The 24,605-nt window shown below is 43.9% G+C and overlaps 1 protein-coding gene across 1 annotated transcript in view; it reads right to left on the reverse strand.

The window, feature by feature from the left end:
* The window catches only part of LOC119930703 (aryl hydrocarbon receptor-like), a 155,571-nt gene extending 132,574 nt beyond the window's left edge, over nt 1-22,997 (reverse strand). The window contains exons 1-2 of the mRNA XM_038749298.1: nt 21,709-22,997; nt 10,603-10,790 (exon numbers count right to left, since the gene is read on the reverse strand). Of these exons, the coding sequence (XP_038605226.1) occupies nt 10,603-10,790; nt 21,709-21,767 (247 nt within the window). The 5' untranslated portion in view covers nt 21,768-22,997. The remainder of the gene's footprint in view (nt 1-10,602; nt 10,791-21,708) is intronic.
* Nucleotides 22,998-24,605: the final 1,608 nt, after the last annotated feature.

The raw sequence follows: 24,605 nt of genomic DNA on the forward strand, positions 1-24,605 counted from the left end.
TTGGTTTAAATGAAAGCACTCAGAAATAGCACCCAGCATTTGAAGATTCCCTATCACCATATCATTTTGAGAAAATGTGATTTTAATTCCTATTACTTCTGAGTACAGCATGTACATCTATAAGCTGCAATCCCTCCCCCCACCCCCAGAAAAAAAACACTTTCAATCAATAGTATTTATTGAGCACTTCCCATGTGCACTGCACTAAGCACTTGGGAGAGTACAACACACTGGAGTTGGTAGCAATGATCTCTGTCCACAAGGAGCTAACACTCTAGAAAGGGAGACAGACGTTAAAAAACGTTATTGATGGGGGAAATGACAGAGCATAAGGATTTGCACACGAGTGTGGTGGAACTGGGGGCCGGATGAGTATTATAGTACTTAAAGGAGTACACACCCAAATGCATAGATGTCATGAAGCGGAGATGCTGAATAGGGTGGGTAAGCCTCAGGAGGAGATATTATTTTAGTAAGGCTTTAAAAGTGTGGAAAGTGGTGGCCTGTCATATATGGAGGGAGAGGGAATTCCAGGCCGGAGGGAGGATGTGAAAAGGGGATTGGTAGTACGACAGACAAAAAAGAGGCACAGTGAGTAGACTGGTGTTAGAAGACAGAAGTGTGTGCGTTGAGTTTAAATGGGAGATCATTCATTCATTCAACTGTATTTATTGAAAGCTTACTGTGTGCAGGGCACTGTACTAAGTGCTGAGGTAAGGCAGGAGGGGAAGTAACTGGGAGATCATTCATTCACTCAACTGTATTTATTGAGCGCTTACTGTGTTCAGGGCAATGTACTAAGTACTGATGTAAGGCAGGAGGGGAAGAATGGATTGGCTGCCTGAATGCCAATGGTGAGGAATGTTGGATGTGGAGATGGATTGGCAACCACTGGAGGTTATTGAGGGGATTGGATATGTGGCCTGAACGTTTTTTTTAAAATGATCCAGGCAACAGAGTGCAATATAAGCTGAAGAGGCAGAAGGCACGAAGTCTGTAAGGAGGAGACTGATGCAGAAGTCAAGGCAGGATATATTTGGATCAGAGTGATAGTGGTATAAATGGAGAGGAGGAGGCAGTTTCTAGAGATGTTGTGAAGGTAAAATTGACAGTATTTGGTGACTGAGTGAATATGTGCATTGAAGGAGAGAGATGAGTTAAGGATAATGGCAAGGATACAAATTTGCAAGACGGAGGATGGCACTGTTGTCAGCAGTCATGGAAAAATTGTGGGGAGCAGAGGGTTTGTGTGGAAAGATGAGGAGTTCTTTTTTGGATACGTTTTAGTTTGAGGTGTTGTCAGGACATCCAGGTAGAGCTGTCCTGAAGGCAGGAGGAAATGTGAGGCTGCAGAAAAGGAGAGAGGGCTGAGCTGAGAGGTAGATTTGGATTCTACATAGTAGAATCCTTGTAGAGATGTTATTTTAAGCCATGACAGCACATGAGTTTTCTGAGGGAGTGGTTGTAGATGGAGAATAGGAGGGAACCCAAAACAGAGTATGCATTTAAACAGCTGTCACGTTTCACTTTAAAACAAGCTTCATGTCAGCTCTAGGTGAAGAGCTTCTAAATCAATTAATCAATCAATGGTACTTATTGAGTACTTAATGCAGAGAATTGTACTAAGCACTTGGGAAAGTACAGTACAACAGAGTTGGTAGACAAGTTATCTAAACTACATATTGATTCATGAGTTTCTAAAACGCTTTACAATTCTTTGGGAATTGAAGTAAAATCCATGGTTTGGGGAGCAAAACATTGCCGTAACTCATGGATTGAGCATCATTAGTGATAGTAGTAGTATTTAATAGTTGTAACAGTATTTGTTAACTGCTTACAAAGTGCAAAGCACTGTATTAAATTCTGGATAAAGTATACAGCGGGTGGGAATTAGACACGGACCCTTTTCCTTAATGGGCTCTCAATCCAGGAGCAGATTAGACCATTTTTCTTAATGGGCTCGCAATCTAGGAGTAAATCTAGAAGTCACAAGCCACAATTGATACACTCAGAGTGACTGCACACACTCCTTCCTTTGGCCTATTGAAAAAAAAAGGCATTTGCTGACATACAGAATGGCTCCTATTTTGATGTAAAGGAGAGGTGCTGATAAAAAAGAAGGAAACACTGAAATGTTGGAGAAGCTTTTTGTTGCTGGGGAGAGATTTTAAAAATTTTTGTAGAAATATAAAATCAGAATGACTTTCAAATTTTAACTGTCTCAATTTTACACACACACACACACATATATATACGTATATATATATATATATATTAGCATGTCTGCCAGAGTTGAAGCTGGCTCTGAAGTATAATGCTACTTTAATCCTGGAACTCTCAATGTTATATAATGGAAAATAAATCATCGTTAGTGTGGGAGGTGCGGTGGGAAAGCATATGCAGGAATCGGAATTGGGGACAACCAAGAGGGCCCAAAGGAGCACCAAGAGGAGTTATCTAAAATTCTACATGTACTATTCCTCCTTCCTAATTCATCTTCTCTTCCCCTTTTCCTCAGCCTCCAACATAAATTAAGGTTAAAATGACATATTTGCTCCCTTTGGGATCAGTATGTCAAAATAAGGACTGCAATAATATGAAAATCCCAGATCTAGACTGACATTGTTAAGAACATACAACATAGAAACTCTCAGACTATGAGACTCGACTTGTAAGTTGGAATTCCAATATTGGATCTATTACTGAGTGTAAAATGCCAGTGATAAAAGTGACGGGCAGCATAAAGTTGCTGAAAGGAACAGGTGACTAAAATCATGGAGGAAAACCTGGTAAACATGAAATACTGCATATTAATTCAAACATGTGCATACAAACTGAACAGCATCAACCCTCTAAAAAACTGCAAGCTCCTTCCTCTAGAGTAAGTTCTTTGTGGGTACTACCAAATCTGTTATATTGTACTTTCCCAAACACTTAGTACAGTGCTCTGCACATAGTAAGTACTCAATAAATACGATTGATTGACTAATGCTTTGGTTCCCTGGATTATACCTGGGTGGACAGTGACTGCTTCCTGTCCTCACCTTGCTAAGATTAAGTCTTACTATTAGTCAAAATTAAAGATACGAAAGGACACACAGACTTAATTCTCTAAGGTGACAAAAGGAACCCTGATTCTTTGGACTCCTTGGGAACTGTTTAGTGCATTCTTAGTATGATAAGAATCCGATCCAGTATTTACTTCGATTTACTTCAGTGAGAAGCAGTATAGCCTCCTGAATAGAGTACAGGCCTGAGAGTCGGAAGGACATGGGTTCTAATCACAGCTTTGCCACTTGTCTGCTGTGTAACCTTGGGCAGGTCACTTCACTTCTCTGAGCCTCAGTTACCTCATCTGTAAATGGGGATTAAGACTATGAGCCCCCTGTGTCTAACCTAATTAATTTGTATCTACCCCGGTGCTTAGAACAGTGCCTGGTATATAGAGAGAACTTAACAAATACCATAAAAAATCTACAATATTTATTAACCACTTATTGTGTGTCAAACACTGAACTAAGCAGCGTTCTGCACACACTTTCTGTTGCATAGATGCAGCAGTAATGTACTAAATGGTACCTTGTGCTTTAAAAAAGTGAATACTCTACCCTCTTAAATTACTATCAGGGAGTAACTGAGGCATGAGGGGAGAATCTTGCTCACTTACATTATTTTGTCATAAATCTTTCAAAAAAGAAAAGAAGACAGATTCACCTTATGCACACTGAATTCACCAGTGTCAGAACATGGGAAGATGATGAAAAGATATTTGTAATATCGTCCAACTTTTACACTCACACATTATTATTAATAACAGTAATGATAATAATGACTAGAACCCAGATCCTTCTGACTCACAGGCCATGCTGCTTCCCTTCGGAAGATGTTATATATTATTAGGAGAGGCTTTATATTCTCTAACCAGAGATGCTCTGCTCATAGAAAGCACTCATTTAATGCCAGTGATAAACTGATCTAGCATTTACTCCTACTCTATTCTAAAAATAGGTCAGATTTCCTTCTTTACACCTTCAAGAAATTACGTGTGCACATTTGGGGGTGCACACTTTTAATGGTGTTCGTCATGGAAAAGGCTGATGGTCTTTATCTTTTCAGATGCATACTAGTTAGCAATCATTGGCAGCTGTGTCACTGTCAAATACAACAGACAACAAAGCGTATGAAGGCATCGTGGAACTATTTTTCAAATGTTTGTGGTTCTGTAAAACACAAAACATGTTTTCCAAGCTTTTCTTCCTCCTGATTTTGAAGTCCGTGTGTTCACTGAAGGAAATTTAATCCACATGCTAATGATTCATTTACACTTAACTCATCAAAATGCTGTTTGGTTTCCAGGAAACCTCCTAGGGACAATGAATATTTCAACTAAGAACCAGGAGGTTCTAAATTGAGAAGGGAATGGACCACAAACCCCAAGAGGTTGAAGCACAATCCGAAATTTAGTTGTGACAGGTGTTAACCTCAGCCAATGGGCACTCTAATAATATTTCTTAAAGAAATTTGCTCCAGAGAACCCACACTTTAATAAAGAGAAATTTAGGGTCTGGGATTAGAAGGCTCACCTAAAAAAGAAAAGACTAGCATTAGAGCCTAGGCAGGCAACTGTCCTCAGAATCATCACAAACCCATGGTAACAGCATCTCATGAGTTTGCTTTATTTAATGTGGAAAGTGCACATAATAATAATAATAATAATAATAATAATACTAATAACAACAACAACAGCAACACTCCTCACTTGACTATCTTTGTGAATGTTTCTATTATCTTGGAGGGAAAGAGTTGGAGTAGATTTGCATACACTCACCCTAAATTATTTAGTGGCTTTACCTTTCTGGTGTGTTTATTCTTCTAAATGAGTTGCCTTTTTAATGAGACTCTCAGCTCTTTCAGTTCCTCTCATAAAATTCCTTTTAGTCCCAAGCATAAAACCAAAGGATCTGGTTGCTGAGTAATTTGAGTTTTATTAATTCCGCGCTACCCAGGGCCTTTTCCCTTAATTACTGGCAATTAGGTACAGCCCAAGAACACTGCAGAGGCCAGGACAATTGTTCCTGCAGTCTCTCATCAATTTTCAACCTAGTCCTTAATTTGAAAGAGAAAGAAACAAATGAAAGCCCACCCAAAGATGAAAACAAAGGGGGGGGGGGGGGGGGGGGGGAGAGAGAGAGAGAGAGCGAAAAAGAAAGGCATGGGAGTGAGGCTGGGAAAGAGAGGTGGGGAAAGAGGGGATCAGGGTGAGAGGGAAGAGGGTGAGAAAGGATGAGAGAAAAAGAGGGTGAGATGAGGGAGAGGAGGCGGATTGGGAGAAGGGGAAGAGCTGGGGGGGAGAAGAGGAGGGAGAGAGAGAATGTACTTAGGAAAATATACTTTAATGAGCTTTTAGGTTCTATAATGTTTGAAGCTGGTTTATCTTAAATGAGCATTTATTATGTAGAATCAGTAATATGAATTAAAAAGCAAAAGAACAAGCAATAGATTTCAGTCTTTGTCTACTAAAAAGTCTGCAGGATGCCACCAAATTGGCTGCTTAGGACTGCTGAAGCCATAGTAAAGTTAATAAAACCATGAGGGTCTTTGTTTTTGTATTCTGGTCCTACAAAGGGTGGACAAGGTAATGGACTTCTAAAAGATGGGAATGTCCTGTCAAAAGATGAAAATCAAAAGACCCCATTCATGATGCTTAGGGTTTTACTTGTGTCCTTTAGTTCCAGGAAGGCAAAAATGCAACAAAGTACAAGAGCACGGATCAAACAATGAGAATCCCAGATCAACCAAGCTTCATACGGTTGGCAAAGTGAAATAATTGTACAATTAGAACAAAAGGGGAGTTGTCAACTACCTGCCTGTGAGTGAAATGTATTTGTCAGAAAAGAGAGTATTCCCGAACCTGGTGATGTTGCTAGAAACCAAAGAAGTGGTTTATAGAAGAGGCTATGTCCATGAGATTTTAAACCCTATCAAGGCAAGGATAACATCTTCTACTTCTATTGTAATCTCCCATGTGCTTAGTAATCATTCGGTGATATTTACTGAGTGCCTGTGGAGTGCAGGAGCCCTAGGCATTATACCAATTTAGAACAGTACAATAGACACATACCTGTTCCCTACCCTCAAAGCTCTTACGATGTAAAATAGAGAGAAAAAGAAAATATGTACAGATAGAGAAAACAAGAAAGGAATAAGAATAAAGCAGTTAGTAGTAAGGACAAGACAACTGAACAAATAACTGAATGTACAGGTAAATATATAAAGAATAATAAAGGTACCTTAGAACAGTATTCTGAACAAGCTATCAATCAATCGTATTCATTGAGTGACTGTGTGCTGAGGATGATACTAAGCGCTTGGGAGAGTAAAATGTAACAATATAAAAAATTGGTAGCTACGTTCCCTGTCCACAACAAGCTTACAGTCTAGAGGGGGAGACACATAAATATAAATAAATTACAGTTATGTATGTAAGTGCTGAGGGATGGGTGAATAAAGGGATCAAATCAGGGCAATGTAGAAGGGAGCGGGAGAAGAGGAAATGAGGGTTAGTCAGGGGAGGCTTCTTGGAGGAGATGTGCCTTCAATAAGGCTTTGAAGGTGGGGGTGGTGTCTGCTGGTTAAGAAGCGGGAGGGCATGCCATGCCAGATGCAGGATGTGGGCAAGAGGTCAGTATCAACATAGAAGAGACTGAGGCACTGTGAGTAGGCTGGCACCGCAGGAGCTAAGTATGCGGGCTGGGTTGTAGTAGGAGAGCAGTGAGGTGAGTTAGGAGGGGGCAAGGTAATTGAGTGCTTTAAAGCCAATGGTAAGGAGTTTTGGTTTGAGGAGGAGGTGGATGGGCAACTGCTGGAGGTTTCTGAGTGGGGAAATATGGACTGAACATTGTTGGAGAAAAATGATCCAGGCAGCAGAGTGAAGTACGGACTGGAGTGGGGACCCTGCCCTTTCCCCTTCTCCTGCCCCCACCTGGTCCCCTTCCCCACCTCTGTCCCCTTCTCCTTCCCCATCCCCTTCTCCATCTCTCTCCCCTTCCCCATCCCCTTTCCCTACTCCACCCCTTAGCCCCATCCCCTTTCCCTTCTCCACCCTTTAGCCCCCCTTTCCCTTCTCCACTCCCTTCCCCTTTTCCATCCCCTTTCCCTTCCCCATCCCCTTCTCCATCCCCTTTCCCTTCCCCATCCCCTTTCCCTTCCCCATCCCCTTCCCCATTCCCTTTCCCTTCCCCATCCCCTTCTCCATCTCCTTTCCCTTCCCCATCCCCTTCTCTGTCCCCTTCCACTTCCTCATCTCCCCCATCCTCTTCTCCCTTCCCATCCCCTTCTCCCTTCCCTAACCACTTCTCCTTCCCCATCTCCCTTCAAAGCCCTACTGAGAGCTCACCTCCCCTGAGCCCCCTCCTTCCTCTCCCCTTCCTTCCCCTCCCCACAGCACCTATATATATGTATATATGTTTGTACAGATTCATTACTCTATTTTACTTGTACATATTTATTCTATTTATTTTATTTTGTTAATAGGTTTTGATGTCTGCCCCCCCCCCCCCCTTCTAGACTGTAAGCCCGCTGTTGGGTAAGGACCATCTCTAGATGTTGCCGACTTGGACTTCCCAAGCACTTAGTACAGTGCTCTGCACACAGCAAGCGCTCAATAAATACGATTGAATGAATGAATGAATGAATGAATGAATGAGAGACAGGAAGCAGGGAAGTCAGCAAGGAGGACGAACACAGTAGGTGCCCAATCAAGTACTACTGATGAGTTGATTGATCGACTGGCGTTAACAGAGACAGCACTGACCCTACAGAAGGCTGAGCAATGAGCAAATATGGGGAGGAAAGTATAACTGTAGAATGAAGAAATTGAGAAGGGATGGACTAAGAAGGGGCCGGATAGTTATTTCCCAAAAAGCCCAAGGTGTTCCAGATGGATGGGCTTAAAGATAATATCTAGCTCCTCAATTTAAAAAACCGGATGGAAAAACAAAACTGCTTCTGCTTGTTTTACTGACAAACATTTTGGACTTACTTTGGAGAGGCTGTGATGGACAGACCAAATGATTTTTATGTAGTCATGAAACTGGTAAAGACTTCTTTACAGTAGGGATTGCCGTCAAGTTTGAAGTTTTGCATTGAAGCCAAAAGCAAGTTTTTATTTTTCTCTTGCCTGAGGAGGTCATGACAGGTGTGAACAGGGTGTTTATAGAAGCTGCCAGAACAATGTCTGCGACTAGCAACCACTAAGTGGGGACCCACCCAGGGAGGGTCCTTGGTTATGGGAACAACAGGGAGAGTAGACCAGGAGCATAATTTTTGACACTCAAAAATCCAAGATGGTCACGCCTGGCTGACAGGACAGAATCTGGATCTACACAGGGTCCCACATTTCAACTGGGAGAAGGACACATTTCAACTGGGAGAAGGAAAAGAGATAAGTAGGAGGACAGACAGGAAGTCTTGATCCTGGGACGTGGGGCTGAGGAGCAGAGACCTTAGGGCAGAGGAGGCCTAGTGAAACCACAACATCAGACACATGGTAGGATGAAATGGTACCAGAGAGAGGAACTACAAAGAGAAATTCTAAGACTGCTTAACTCTAGGTAGGATTAAGTCCAGAGAAGGGAGAGATTGTGTTTTGTAGTTGGATTTGACTTTAAGCTCTTTGCATTCTCATACCGGAATTAAGAGGAAGTCCTGGAATGCAGTAACTGTTCAATTTTATATTCTTTTTTTAAAAAATGGTATTTGTTAAGGGCTTACTATGTGCCAGCCACTGTACTAAGCACTGGAGTATATACAAAAATGGTATTTGTTAAGGGCTTACTATGTGCCAGCCACTGTACTAAGCACTGGAGTATATACAAAAATGGTATTTGTTAAGGGCTTACTATGTGCCAGCCACTGTACTAAGCACTGGAGTATAACAAGATAATCAAGTTGGACACAGTCCTCGTTCCACATGGGGCTTACGGTCTTTATCCCCCCTTTACAGATGAGCGAACGGAGGCACAGAAAAGTTAAGTCACTTGCCTAAAGGCACACAGCAGACAAGTGGCAGAGCTGGGATTAGAACCCAGGTCCTTTGACTCCCCCGCCTGTGCTCTTTCCACTAGGCCATGATGCTTCTCAATAGTCCTCCTGTATTGTTTCTTAATTCCTTTACTTTCATTCTTAAATGTTTTATACATTTTAAAAAGAAACATCTCCATGAACAGTTTTTATAATAATAATGATGGCATTTGTTAAGTGCTTACTATGTGCAAAGCACTGTTCTAAGCGCTGGGGTGGGGGATACAAGGTGATCAGGTTGTCCCACGTGGGGCTTACAGTCATCATCCCCATCTTACAGATGAGGTAACTGAGGCTCCGAGAAGTTAAGTGACTTACCCAAGGTCACACAGCAGACATTTTATGGGCTTGTGTCCTTGGTAATACTATACTCCACAGAGAGAGAGACGCAGAGAGACCTTAAGGTAGTTCATTCATTCATCCAATCATATTTATTGAGCACTTAGTGTGTGCAAAGCACTGTACTAAGCGCTTGGGAAGCACAAGTCAGCCACTAGTTGTAGTTCAGGGATGAGGGCTGACTGGAAAAATTGTTCCCCAAATGTTTCTAGAGAAAAATTTTAGGATTACTTTTCAAGTCACTGGAAACGACAGTTCTAATAAATTGAAAATTCCTTTAAGCACAGAAATGCCACCTACATCACTGTATTCTCCCTAGAGCTCAGGTCGGGTGTTGCACACAGTAGGTACTCAATAAATATCACCGATTTATGTTTTGTAAAATTTGTAACCTGCCATTTAAGGGGGTGGGATCCACCTAATACATGCTCCATAAAATTGGGGCTAAGATCAGAAGGCCTGACTTCCAAATCCCAAAGATGACCAGTCAGAAGGGTCTGTAGTGAGAAGGCCAAGGCCCAACCTGGGACAGACCTCAGTGGTTATAGCCAACATGTCCCTACATGTTGGAGTTTAGGCCACCAGCGATTAGAACTCAGTTTCACAAGCCTACAACCTTAGTATTACGTTCGATTCATCTCTCTTCAACTCACACATTCATTCGGTTGCTAAATCTCGCCAATTCTATATCCTCAACATCTCCAGAATTCACCTCTTCCTCTCCAGACATCGGTTTAAACACTTGTCATTTCCAGTCGCAACTACTGCATCAGCCTCCTCACTGACCTCCCTGCCTCCAACCTCTCCCCTTTCCAGTCCATACTTCATTCTCCTGCACAAGTCATTTTTCTAAAAAAAAAAAATATATATATATATATATCTTCAGGTCTCCCCATTCCTCAAATACTTCCAATGGTTGCCCACTCATCACCGCATCAAGCAGAAACTTCTCATCATCAGATTCATGTGCTCTAATCAACTCTCTCCCACTACAACCTAGCCTACACACTTCACTCTAATCCCAATCTTCTTACTGCCCCTCACTTTCACCTCAACTGCCATCGAGCCCTTGCTCACGCCCTTCCTCCTGCCAGAAACTCCCTCCCACTACAGGTCAGGCCAGTAGCCAATAGCCCTGGATCGAAAAGCCACTGGGGAAGGGGGATGTTTCCAGGTTCTTACCTGTGAAGTAGCCCTTCACCTTCAGATAGCCCACGATCAAGCGAAGGATGGAGAGTTTATCCAACCTGGCTCGAACATCTTCAGGGAAAGGCAGCAAACTCGTCAGTTTGTTGAGCTCCTGATTCAGACGGTCCCGGTGCCTTTTGGAGGGGTTTGATTTGGCTCCCTCAGGAGGCGGTGGTTTAGGACTGAGGAATTGAATAAAAAGAAGGGAGAAAGAAAAAATATTTGGACTAAGCATTGCTATTTTTTTTTTAAGTATGATCAGAGTTCATCCAAACCTTCTGCCATTTCAGAACTGGGCCACCCAGTAACCTATTCCACCACCCTCCATTCCAAGAGTCAAAGTCATCCTACAGACTTATTCCTGTGGTGAAGCAACTAACGAGAATGGAGGCCAGTGTCCCCAAGAGACACCTGCCAACTTTTGTCTGGGCAACGGTATCCCATGAACTGACTTGTACTGTTTTGATAACAATTATTTAACGGGAAATTTCCTGCCCTGGTGTTTGCCCCACCAGAACACTTGCTGTTGGGAAGGTTTCAATGTACCTGATTTTAGAGAAGGTAAATATGTAAAACACACAGTCCCAACTAAAAATGTAGGGTGGCATGATTTCCCTCGCAGTATTCAAGTACTCTAAAGCTCATCTGTCACTTTGTTGACATCGGTTTTCACAGCAGAAAACTGAAACTGTCTTTCTGATCTGGCTTCCAAGCATCAGAACATTTCCCATGAAAAGAGTAAATTCCTCTCAAGTGCTGTTTTGTAATGATAGCCTCTGGAAATAGATCCCCTGCTTCTTATGAAAGACAACTACACTCTCTGCTCGGCATGTCCATACAAGATGGGCATGGCAGCCCGGCTTTCATGGATTTCTTTTTTCAAAATGAGAAGGAGAGATATGTAATCTCATTATGGGCAGAGTATGTGTCTACTAATTCTGTTGTATTGTTCTCTCCCAAGCACTTAGTACAGTGATCTGCAAATAGCAAGTGCTGAATAAACACGATTGAAGGGAATGATCATATGCATTTCTGAGGCAATAATAAGCTAGTCCTCTGAAAAAAGCAAAATGCTTTCTAGTTGTAAAATCGCAGAGCAATCAAATCAGGTATATTCGCATAATACTACCAGAAGTTATTCTATAATACAACCTTTTATGTCTGTAAACACTGAATTAAGCCAGGGTATAAAATAAAAACAGCATCTGTCAAGAAGACAGTGTTTTCCAACAACCGGGGAAGAATCATTACCCAGATATTCAACTTCGTACATCCCGCTATTTCAAGGGAGAACCAAGCATACTTTACTCATTTCAGAATTGATGGTTACCTATTTCTAGAAACTCTTTCAAGGACTGAAGATGTAACAGGACATTTACATTTGCTATCTCTCACACTTTCTTGGAAAAAGTTGATGTTTATACCTCCCAATTGTAAAGTCCTAAACATATCATAAAAGAAAAGATATACAGCAGTCCTGACCCAAATGGGAACTACACAGAATTCAATTTCTCAGTCGGAAAGGCAATAGGAGGATAAAGTTATAAAATATGGAGGAACAAAGGTGGAAATGTGCCCTGGAACCTAGGACTCCAGTGCACTGTGGATTTTTTTGGCCTGAAAATGGGTCCTCGGTTTTATAAATGCCCAAGTGGAAAAGGAATTAATTGGTTCTGTAAATGGGGATGTGTTCTCCTCACAAACAAAGGGGAGTGTGGCATCTAATCTTCAAATAGAGGAACTACTGCTGATGAAGTTCCCTTTCACCTAGCCTTTGGACACATTTTTCTGCTTGGTTCAGATGGGCATTTGCCCAATGCCCAAGACTTCCAAGACCCCCTGTACCATGTCAGACTGCCTTCCCTTGATCATTAAGAGTTCTGTCTCCAACTGCTCTTTGTGGGTAAGAAACGTGTCTGCTAACTCCGTCATCCTGTACTATCCCAAGCACTCAGTACAATACTCTGCATATAGTAAGGGCTCAATAAATACTGTCGAATGAAAAGAGTTGGAGCAAGCCTTTCACGGGAAGGTGTAGTCTAGGAAACTACACTTGCTTGTTCCATGGCAGCCCCTAGGCTCTTAAAATGGAAACACTAAGAGAAGGAGAGCAGGCAGAGACCCCAGCCCTGACATAAGTCTTACTCCTTTTTGGTTGGTTTTATCATACTGCACTGCAACAACAGTTCATGCCCCTTGATCTGATCTCTTTATGGAGGGCCAAAGGGACAGAGCACAACAGGATTTTGGAATGAATAGTGCTGGCTGCCGCTTAACTAAGCCAAGCACTGGCCTGGCACGTTGTAGCTCCTGGGACTCACCCACTCCACCAACACTTTCCCTATGAAATGTCTCCATTTCTCTCTGTGTGTTTCTTATTAGCGTCCACTGTTTATAACCTTTCCTTTTTTTATGTATCTGCCCCCTCCTACTTAAGTTATGAGTCCATCGTGAGACAAGGACTATGTCTGAAGTTTTTTATTCGTATTTTCCCCATTCTTAACACAATGCTCAGCTTACAGTAGATATTTAACAAACTATCTCATGGGAATTTAGTCTGAATCCCTTGCCTGCCTGGTTATGTCGGGTGCAGCAATCCCCAAAAGTATGCAGTTGTGCTTGGTTATCTCAAGTGAATGTATTTTGTAGGGTCGATGATTTGTTTTGGTGCAGCCTAATTACAAGTCACAGAACCTAAGAGTACTTCCTTGTTGGGTTTTCCTTGTGTAAAGTGGGCAAACCCTAGGGTCTGATTAATTGATTAATTGAAACCTTTTTTGTTCCGGACCCTAGAGGTTTTTGAGGCGTGGGGATTCATGGACCGAGCGCTGTTTCAGAGAAATGATTCTGGCAGCAGAGTGAAGTATGGCCTGAAGTCTAGGGAGGCTGGAAGCAGGGAAGTCTGTGAGGAGTCTAAAACAGTATTCAAGGAAGGATATAAGGGTTTGGATATGCGTGCTAGCAGTTTGGATGGAGCAGAAGGGCAGATTCTAAAGATGCTGTGAGGGTAGAACCGACAGGATTTGGTAATGGACCACATAAGCAAGTTGAGTGAGAGAGATGTGAGCTGAGGGTAATAGCAAGGTTTCTATCTTTTGAGGCAGGTAGGAAGATGGTTTGTTTAAAGTGTTATTTTGCATTTAGCTTAGAAGAAAAGAGTGGGAATAATTCTACTGAAATATGACAGATACATGAACTTTCTGATTGAACTCTTTAACACAGAATGACAGAACACTGTCATATTAATGTTTTTAATTCACCTAATTAGTTACAACTAGTCCTCTGAGCACAGTGATTAAAACCCCCCACAGTGTTGGAAGCTTAGAACAAAGCTATTTCTGAAACTGATCAAAATAAGTTGAAAGTTGAAAAAAAGGACAAAAGAATATTGTTACTCTTAAATGTTCTTCGGTGAAGTCAATTAAGTGAGGGGGTGCAGGTGAATGCAAATGGAATTGGCCTGGGAATCAGGGGAAGTAGGGTTTAATCTCTCTGGGCTTCATCTTCTCCCTTGGTAAAATAACAGGATTCAGCACATGCCCCTAACCTTACGCCGCCATTCCAGAAAAAAGATTTAGCCCAAAATTTGGGAGGTTATATTAAATACACCTTCTACCAACCCTATTGTACTGTACCAACCCACGTGCTCAGTACAAGAGCTCTGTGGCCAGTAAGCACTCAATAACTAGGATTAATTGACAACGCATAAATCACTTTGAACCCCTCAGGACAAAAAAGGGTTGATGAATTAAGGAAAATAAGGGCATCCCATTTCCTTTTAGGGGCATTTCCTGATGTATTTTATCTTCCCCGAACATATTCTCCAACTTCCACCTCCAAATTTATGTCTGCATAGCCACATATAGCACTTATGGACATATTGTACATATTGATTTGAGTTCTATATCATTAGCTACTTTATTCACTTGTGCATCCTTCTAGTCTCTTGTTATAACCAGCACTCTCTCTTTTTCCTATTCTATTTATTTCATTTTGTTAGTATGTTTGGTTTTGTTCTCTGTCTTCCCCTTTTAGACTGTGAGCCCACTGTCGGGTAGGGACTGTCTCTATATGATGCCAAATTGTACTTCCCAAGCGCTTAGTACAGTGGTCTGCACACAGTAAGCGCTCAATAAATACGATTGATGATGATGATGATGATGAACTGTAAATCACTTTATGTCTGTCTTTCCAATTAAGTTCCTTTAGGGTTGGAATCATGCCATTTATCTCTACTGTGTTCTCCCAAGTGCTTAGAACAGTGCTTTGTGCAGAGTAGATGCTCAATCAGCAGGATTAACTTAAAAATAACAAAACATTAACAAGCCTAAATATTTACTTCCTCAGATTCATATCAACGAGTATTCTAGGATTGCTCAAAATTTTGCCTATCAATCATTTGAGTGCAGTTTGACATGAAATCTTACATAAAATCTTTTTCCAAGGAGCTCCATGTGCTTCCTGGTATTATCTAAATAACTCCTATGTGATAGGCAAAGGTTTTGTTAAGGGTCAGATATTATTTCTGTCCTAAAGAAAAAAAAAACATGGCTATGGGTGGAGTGAGTAAATAACATGCCTAATCAATCAATCAATCATATTTATTGAGCGCTTACTGTGTGCACAGCACTGTACTAAGCGCTTGGGAAGTGCAAGTTGGCAACATATAGAGACGGTCCCTACCCAACAGTGAGCTCAGTCATTGAACAAAAACAAAAAACAAAGGTGAAAATGAGAAGAGATTCACAGTTTCCTGTCTGCAGTCCGGTATTTACTAAATATCTCTATTTCCTTTGAAATACGATTTGTCTTGCCTATAGACAACTACTATTTACAAAACATTCAGCTACTATTTACATTAACAGGATGCTGCCAGTTGGCTTTTTCAATTTTATAACGGATTTTTCTGTTTTTAGCTCGCAAATCCTATTGGCAATAATTGGCAAATATGAAAACCATGAGAAGCAGGATGGGCAATCGAGAAAAGCAGTGTGGTCTAGTGGATAGACCACGGCCTGCGAATAAGAAAGACCTGGGTTCTAATCCCGGCTCTGCCACTTGTCTGCTGTGTGACCTTGGGCGAGTCATTTCATTTCTCTGTACCTCATCTGTAAAATGGGGATTAAGACTGGGAGCCCCATGTGGGACATGGACTGCACCCAACCTGACTAGCCTGTATCTCCCTCAGTGCTTAGTACAGTGCCTGGCACTTAGTAAGCACTTACCGCACAGTACCTGAACATAGTAAGCACTTACCAAAACAAAAAAATCTGAGTATATGCACAATAGAAAATATGCACCAAATTTGCCCACTGTTAAGCATGCTATGAAAAACGAGGTTAAAGCAATTGTTTACAAAAGTAAAGCAGGAGAGAGACGCTTCAAATCCAAAAGAAATATCAAGAAAACTGAAAACACATGGGAAACATGTAGAAACTAAAATCATGTGGCAGATTTTGAGGCCTGGGAAGATGCAATTAAAAGGAACCCCCCATGCGGAGAACTTGGATAGAGGAAAGCCTATTTAAAATCAGCTACAGTCCAGGTTCAGATCTGGTTTAGAGCACTGTAACCCACAGACCACAGTTCTGGATAAGATCACATATGAGGCGGCTCGTCAGTATTAATTTTTTCCTCCCTTTATGACTCCCTTCCTCCATCATGGAAGAGAATTCTTCCAGAAATATGAGCAGGCAAGTGGCAGATTCGGGATTGAAACCCAGGTGTCTTGACCACCATTCCTCAGTTTAAACTACTGCTGTGTGGAAACAGCAGTTTAAAGACTGCAAGAAGACCATGACACCATCCAATTGACCTAAAACAGTTTCTCTAATGTACCCCGAGTGGGGGAAAAAAACTTGTGTTGGATTCATTACTGGAATTTGCAAATTGCTTTGACTGTTACGGAAACACACTACTCACCTAAACATCTAACCACCAAACTTTCCATTTTAGACTTCCAATGAAAATCTCTCCATATGCTACCTCTTCACCCTCTTAAGGACAGGAAGCTCTGAGCGAATACTTGCCTACTATTAAAAGGGTAGACCAGTAGATCAATATCGTACTCTCTCAAGTACTTAGTACAGTCTCTGCACACAGTAAGCACTCAATAAATACCACTGATTGACTGATGATTAGTGGCCCACACACTCTTCTAATGTCAGACATTAATACGACTACACAATCTCTTATCAGCATGAGTGGGTGTCACACCCATGCTTTAAAGACAAAAAATAGACTCCAAAGTTTACGGTGAATCACCTGATGAAAAATAATTTTCTAGCTAGATATCCACACAGTTTTATTTTTCTTTAAAAATGCCTCATGCCTGCAGTCAATACTCTGCCGGCCTGAAAAGAATTTTAGAGTCTGAATGCACACTCTGGCGGAGGGATGATCAGCCAAATTTTACAGGATGTGACTATCAGATTGAGAAGGAAGTTTACAGGCTTGGCAGAGAGATCACAGATTTTAGAAGGCGCAACAGACATCTGCCGAGAGACTGAGAAGAGATGGCTATGACAGAACTCTTACAAGCCACAGCATCTAATGCTTAACAAACATGCTCATTTTTTAATCATTTTTTGAGAATGGAAATAATGAGATTCCCCTCCACCCCCACCCACCCAATACCTCCTTTGAGCTCAGGTTATATTTCAGTGACCAATCAATCAATCATATTTATTGAGCGCTGTGTGCAGAGCACTGTACTAAGCGCTTGGAAAGTACAAGTTGGCAACATATAGAGACAGTCCCTACCCAACAGTGGGCTCACCGTCTAAAAGGGGGAGACAGAGAACAAAACCAAACATACTAACAAAATAAAATAAATAGAATAGATATGTACAAGTAAAATAAATAAATAAATGAATAGAGTAATAAATATGTACAAACATATATACATATATACAGGTGCTGTGGGGAAGGGAAGGAGGTAAGATGAGGGGGATGGAGAGGGGACCAGCCCTAAAACAAACTCGTTTTTCTTCTTCCAAAAGAGAAAAAAGTTTTACTGTATATTAGGTGCAAAACTCAATCCTTGGGAGAAGCTAGTTATTAGAAAGTCTGGTCAAAGAGGTGGTAAATTATCAGAAGCTCAGCCTATGATGGAACAGATTTGGTGCCCATTTTTAAGCACAGCATGTGAGAGTCCAATGCCATTTGTCAGAGCACAGTTTATATTTAGAGAGCATTGTACGCACACAATGTGGCCACACCATCTCCTTTTTAAAAGTAATAGTTAATGGAGGCCTAGGATTTCGGTACAAGAAAAATAACTCCGTTCCTTTTCCCACAGTAGGAAGAATTCCAATTCTTCTTCAAATCCTTCCTCAACATGTGTCTCGTTCGAAGTCCACCCTGAATTACAAGATTCCTGAATTCAGAGACGGCCGAAGTTACCTTCCTTCCTCCTTCCCATGCTACCTTAATATTTCCTCATGTACCTTGGTGGTTTGCCTAGAATGTAAGCCCACTTTAAGCAGGTTTAACACATCCCTAACCCACTGTAATAATAAATACAAATATTACTGTCTTTCCTTGATATTGAACTGGGTCAGCTGGGAGTGAGTTATTGAAATGGAGGCTGTTTCCAAAGATGACATTGGTTTAGTTTGCTACAGTCCACGAACAGAGCTTCAAGGATTGTAGCAGGCTGGAATTTGGCGCAGTACAGTAGCAACCACATATCAGAACACAGTTCCTACTGTCTGCGCTTCAGCAAAAGCACAGAACCTCAGACTTCGAAGCCGTATGTCCAAACAGGATTCTTTAGTTTCCCCTTTGGAATATTTTTTCCTGACAGCAATGGGAAAGCCTGCCTAAAATCTGCAGAAAACCACATACACATACGCACCCTACACCTTTATCTTAAGCATGCTAAGGATAAATCTGTATGTCCTTTTCATTCATTCAATCATATTTAAGTACTTACTGTGTGCACAGCACTGTACTAAGTGCTCGCCTTTTTACACCAGAAGGCTACGAAGTCCTTTAAAACCTGAAGACTTTTGAAGTGAAACACACAGCTGATTCATATAACGAAACAACTGATTTCTCTACCTACAGATCGGGCAAGTATATTCAGGGCATTTCTACATGCAAAAACGGTTATTTGGTTAGGAAACCCACAGCCATTCTTTGAGAATGAATGCCATTTCCTCTTCGGAATGTGAGCGCAGGGAGTTGAACCTTGGAAGGCCAAGTGTCAATCCGGTAGCGGATTAGCTCTTCCCCAGAGGAAATCCAAAGATTTAATCGGGAACCCTAACCATTCCCAGGCATTTAAAATGGCAACATAAAGGGGTCAGGTTCAGTTCTGGAATTCATACCAGTGTTTAGAACAGTGCTTGGCACCTAGTAAGCGCTTAACAAATAACATTATCATTATTATTATTATTCATTCAATCGCATTTATTTTTTTGTTGGTATTTAAGCGCTTACTAGGTGCCAAGCACTGCTCCAAGCGCTGGGGGAAATACAAGGTAATCAGGTTGTCCCACGTGGGGCTCACTGTCTTAATCATCTGAGCTTCCCAGGCATTTAAAACAGCAACATAAAGGGGTCAGGTTCAGTTCTGGAATTCATACCAGCGCTTAGAACAGTGCTTGGTGCCTAGTAAGCGCTTAACAAATAACATTATTATTATTATTATTCATTCAATCGCATTTATTTTTTTGTTGGTATTTGTTAAGCGCTTACTAGGTGCCAAGCACTGCTCCAAGCGCTGGGGGAAATACAAGGTAATCAGGTTGTCCCACGTGGAGCTCACTGTCTTAATCCCTATTTTCCAGATGAGGGAACTGAGGCACAGAGAAGTTAAGTGACTTGCCCAAGGTCACACAGCTGATAAACTGCAGAGTTGGGATTAGAACTCAGGGCCTCTGACTCCCAAGTCTGGGCTCTACTGCTTTCTGTGTGCAAAGCACTGTACTAAGCGCTTGGGAAGGACAAATCGGCACCATAGAGAGACGGTCCCTACCCATCAACAGTCTAGAGGGGGGAAGAATATAAGAATATTATTATTATTCCCTCTACTCTGCTCACCCACTTGGCCGAGGGTTGGCTGTCCAAAGTGGGGAAGGAAATGCAAAGCGAAATCAGAGTTTTTCTTGCCCCTGTGTCAGCCGGCCCTCCATGAGAAGCAGCGTAACTCAGTGGAAAGAGCCTGGGCTTTGGAGTCAGAAGTCATGGGTTCAAATCCCAACTCCACCAATTGTCAGCTGTGTGACTTTGGGCAAGTCACTTAACTTCTCTGGGCCTCTGTTACCTCATCTGTAAAATGGGGATTAAGACTGTGAGCCCCTGTGGGACCATCTGATCACCTTGTAACTTCCCCAGCGCTTAGAACAGTGCTTTGCACATAGTAAGCGCTTAATAAATGTCATCATTATCAAGAAGGGAGAGTGGGTTCGAGGGGGGTGGAAGAAGAAAGGAGGTGAGAGGGAATCGCCCCACCCGGGACGGGACTCCTGGGTTCCCCCTTCTAAGAGAAGCAGCGTGGCTCAATGGAAAGAGCCCGGGCTTTGGAGTCGGAGGTCATGGGTTCAAATCCCCACTCCGCCAACTGTCAGCCGTGTGACTTTGGGCAAGTCACTTCATTCATTCATTCAATCGTCTTTATTGAGTGCTTACTGTGTGCAGAGCACTGTACTGAGCGCTTGGGAAGGACAAGTTGGCAACATATAGAGACAGTCCCTACCCAACAGCGGGCTCACAGTCTAGAAGGGGGGGACAGTCAACAAAACAAAACATATAAACCAAATAAAATAAATAGAATAAATATGTACAAGTAAAATAAATGGAGTAATAAATATGTACAAACATATATACAGGTGCTGTAGGGAGGGGAATGAGGTAAGGCGGGGGAGATGGGAAGGGGGAGTAGGGGGGGCGTGGCTCAGTGGAAAGAGCCCGGGCTTTGGAATCAGTGGTCATGGGTTCAAATCCCGACTCCACCAATTGCCAGCTGTGTGACTTTGGGCAAGTCACCTAACTTATCTGTGCCTCAGTTACCTTATCTGTAAAATGGGGATGAAGACTGTGAGCCCACCGCGGGACAACCTGATCACCTTGTAACCTCCCCAGCGCTTAGAACTGTGCTTTGCGCATAGTAAGCGCTTAACAAATGCCACCATTATTATTATTACTCTCTGTGCCTCAGTGACCTCATCTGTAAAATGGGGATTAAAACAGCCCTCCGTGGGACAACCTGATCCCCCTGTAACTTCCCCAGCGCTTAGAACAGCACTTTGCACATAGTAAGCGCTTAACAAACGCCACCATTATTATTATTACTCTGTGCCTCAGTGACCTCATCTGTAAAATGGGGATTAAAAGTGTGAGCCCCCGTGAGACAACCTGATCATCTTGTAACCTCCCCAGCGCTTAAAACAGCGCTTTGCACATAGTAAGCGCTTAACAAACGCCACCATTGTTATTATTACTCTCTGTGCCTCAGTGACCTCATCTGTAAAATGGGGATTAAAACTGTGAGCCCCCCGTGGGGCAACCTGATCCCCTTGTAACCTCCCCAGCGCTTAGAACTGTGCTTTGCACATAGTAAGTGCTTAATCAATCAATCAATCGTATTTACTGAGCGCTTACTGTGTGCAGAGCACTGTACTAAGCGCTTGGGAAGTCCAAGTAGGCAACATATAGAGACAGTCCCTACCCAACAGCGGGCTCACAGTCTAAAAGGGGGAGACAGAGAACAAAACCAAACATACTAACAAAATAAAATAAATAGAATAGATATGTACAAGTAAAATAGAGTAATAAACATGTACAAACATATATACAGGTGCTGTGGGGAAGGGAAGGAGGTAAGATGGGGGAGATGGAGAGGGGGACGAGGGGGAGAGGAAAGATGCCACCATTATTATTTTCTCTGTGCCTCAGTGACCTCATCTGTAAAATGGGGATTAAAACTGTGAGCCCCCCGTGGGACAACCTGATCAATCAATCGTATTTATTGAGCGCTTACTGTCTTAAGCGTCTGATCCCCTTGTCACCTCCCCAGCGCTTAGAACTGTGCTTTGCACATAGTAAGTGCTTAACAAATGCCACTATTATTATTATTATTATTATTATTATTACCTTTTCTGCACGGGCTTTTTCCTCTTTTTCATGGCATAAACGCCTCCGGCCGACAGCATGGTGCGGAGCGTCCCGGGAGGGAGAGGAGAGAGGGGGAGGAGGTGCGACCGGTCCTTTTTGGGGGGATGCTCATCCCCAGCCCCGCATTGGGCCGAGGGATCCGACTGCTAGGGATGGACCCACTGCTGATGAGGCTGGGGCTGCCCTGGAGCTGCTGGATCTCCTGGAGATGGAATTGCTGGATCAGCTGGAGATGGAAAATTGCTGGGGCTGGAACTGCTGCAGCTGGGCTGGAGCTGCTGGATCTCCTGGAGATGGGAAATTGCTGGGGCTGGAACTGCTGCAGTTGAGGCTGGAGCTCCTGGAGCTGCAGCTGGGCTGGAGCTGCTGGATCTCCTGGAGATGGAATTCCTGGATCTCCTGGAGATGGAACTGCTGGGGCTGGAACTGCTGCAGTTGGGGCTGGAGCTGGGCTGGAGCTGCTGGAGATGGAATTGCTGGGGCTGGAACTACTGCAGTTGGGGCTGGAGCTCCTGGAGCTGGGCTGGAGCTGGACTGGAGCTGCTAGATCTCCTGGAGATGGAATTGCTGGGGCTGGAACTGCTGCAGTTGGGGCTGGAGCTCCTGGAGCTGGGCTGGAGCTGGACTGGAGCTACTGGATCTCCTGGAGATGGAATTGCTGGGGCTGGAACTACTGCAGTTGGGGCTGGAGCTCCTGGAGCTGCAGCTGGGGCTGGGCTGGAGCTGGGCTGGAGCTGCTGGATCTCCTGGAGATGGAATTCCTGGATCTCCTGGAGATGGAATTGCTGGGGCTGGACCTACTGCAGTTGGGGCTGGAGGTCCTGGACCTGCAGCTGGGGCTGGACTGGAGCTGGGCTGGAGCTGCTGGATCTCATGGAGATGGAATTCCTGGATCTCCTGGAGATGGAATTGCTGGGGCTGGACCTACTGCAGTTGGGGCTGGAGGTCCTGGACCTGCAGCTGGGGCTGGACTGGAGCTGGGCTGGAGCTGCTGGATCTCATGGAGATGGAATTCCTGGAGCTCCTGGAGATGGAATTGCTGGGGCTGGAACTACTGCAGTTGGGGCTGGAGGTCCCGGAGCTGCAGCTGGGGCTGGACTGGAGCTGGGCTGGAGCTGCTGGATCTCCTGGATCTCCTGGAGATGGAATTGCTGGGGCTGGAACTACTGCAGTTGGGGCTGGAGCTCCTGGATCTCCTGGAGATGGAATTCCTGGATCTCCTGGAGATGGAACTGCTGGGGCTGGAACTACTGCAGTTGGGGCTGGAGCTCCTGGAGCTGGGCTGGAGCTGCTGGATCTGCTGGAGATGGAACTGCTGGGGCTGGAGCTGGGCTGGAGTGGGAGCTGCTGGATCTGCAGTTGGGGCTGGAGATGGAATTGCTGGGGCTGGAACTGCTGCAGTTGGGGCTGGAGCTCCTGGAGCTGGGCTGGAGCTGCTGGAGCTGCTGGAGATGGAACTGCTGGACTTGGGGCTGGTGCTGGGCTGGAGCTGCTGGATCTGCAGTTGGGGCTGGAGATGGAACTGCTGGAGCTTGGGCTGGAGTTGGAGCTGGACTGGAGATGGAAATGCTGGGGCTGGAACTGCTGGACTTGGAGCTGGGCTGGAGCTGGAACTCGGCTGGGGCTGGAATTGGAGCTGGGCTGGAGCCGCTGGATCTGCAGTTGGGCTGGGGAGGGAACTGCTGGGGCTGCGGCCGCTGGAGCTGGAGTTGCTGGGGCTGGAGCAGGGCTGGAACTCCTGGATTTGCAGTTGGGGCTGGGAAGGGGAAATGCTGGGGCTGGAGGAGCTGGAGTTGGGGCTGGAACTGCTGGAGCTGAATCTGGAGTTGGGTCTGGGGCTAGCCAACATAAGAGGAGCAGCTTTGAGCCGGTGCAATGGTGGGAAGCGCTTGTCGGGCTCCTCCCTTCCCTCCTGGGGGACCCACCGGTCTGGGAAGGCTGGCAAGGCTGGCAGTGCTGCCCGGCCTGGGCCTCGCAGGACAGGAGAGGACAGGAGAGGAGAGGAGAGGAGGCCGGCCAGCCCGCACCGCCCCTCACTCACCTGGCCTCCTTGCCTTTCGCCCTGGGAAACACCCAATCCAGGAAATCCAGCGCACAGGGGTGTGTATATAATGTGTGTGTGCGTGGGAGTATGTGTGTGCTTGCCTGTGTGTCTCTTTTTTAAGGTGGATCAGTAAGCTAGCTCTCTTCCTCCCTTCCAGGCCCTACTGAGAGCTCACCCCCTCCAGGAGGCCTTCCCAGACAGAGCCCCCTCCTTCCTCTCCCCCTCCTCCCCTTCCCCACAGCACCTGTATATATGTATATATGTTTGTACATATTTATTACTCTATTCATCTTACTTGTACATATCTATTCTATTTATTTTAGTTTGTTAATATGTTTGGTTTTGTTGTCTGTCTCCCCCTTCTAGACTGTGAGCCCACTGTTGGGTAGGGACCGTCTCTATATGTTGCCAACTTGTACTTCCCAAGCGCTTAGTACACACAGTAAGCACTCAATAAATACGATTGAATGAATGAATGAATATTTGTCACTTTTCTGTGGGCTCTCTCCCAGAGCTTCATTGTCAGCCAAGGATAAGATTGGATTCAATTAGCTGGGGGCCAAATGCTTTCAGATGTAAAAACATTCAATAAATACGATTGATTGATTGATTAATGCCAACGGTTTGCTTTCTGTGTCTTACAAGATGTCTAACCTCTCTGTGCCTCAGTTTCCTCATCTGTAATAATGATCAATCAATCGTATTGAGCGCTTACTGTGTGCAGAGCACTGTACTAAGCGCTTATAATAATGGCATTTGTTAAGCACTTACTACGTGCAGAGCACTGTTCTAAGCGCTGAGGGGGGATACAAAGTGATCAAGTTGTCCCATG

Source organism: Tachyglossus aculeatus, chromosome 7 (genome assembly GCF_015852505.1).
Source record: "Tachyglossus aculeatus isolate mTacAcu1 chromosome 7, mTacAcu1.pri, whole genome shotgun sequence".
NCBI lineage: Eukaryota > Metazoa > Chordata > Mammalia > Monotremata > Tachyglossidae > Tachyglossus > Tachyglossus aculeatus.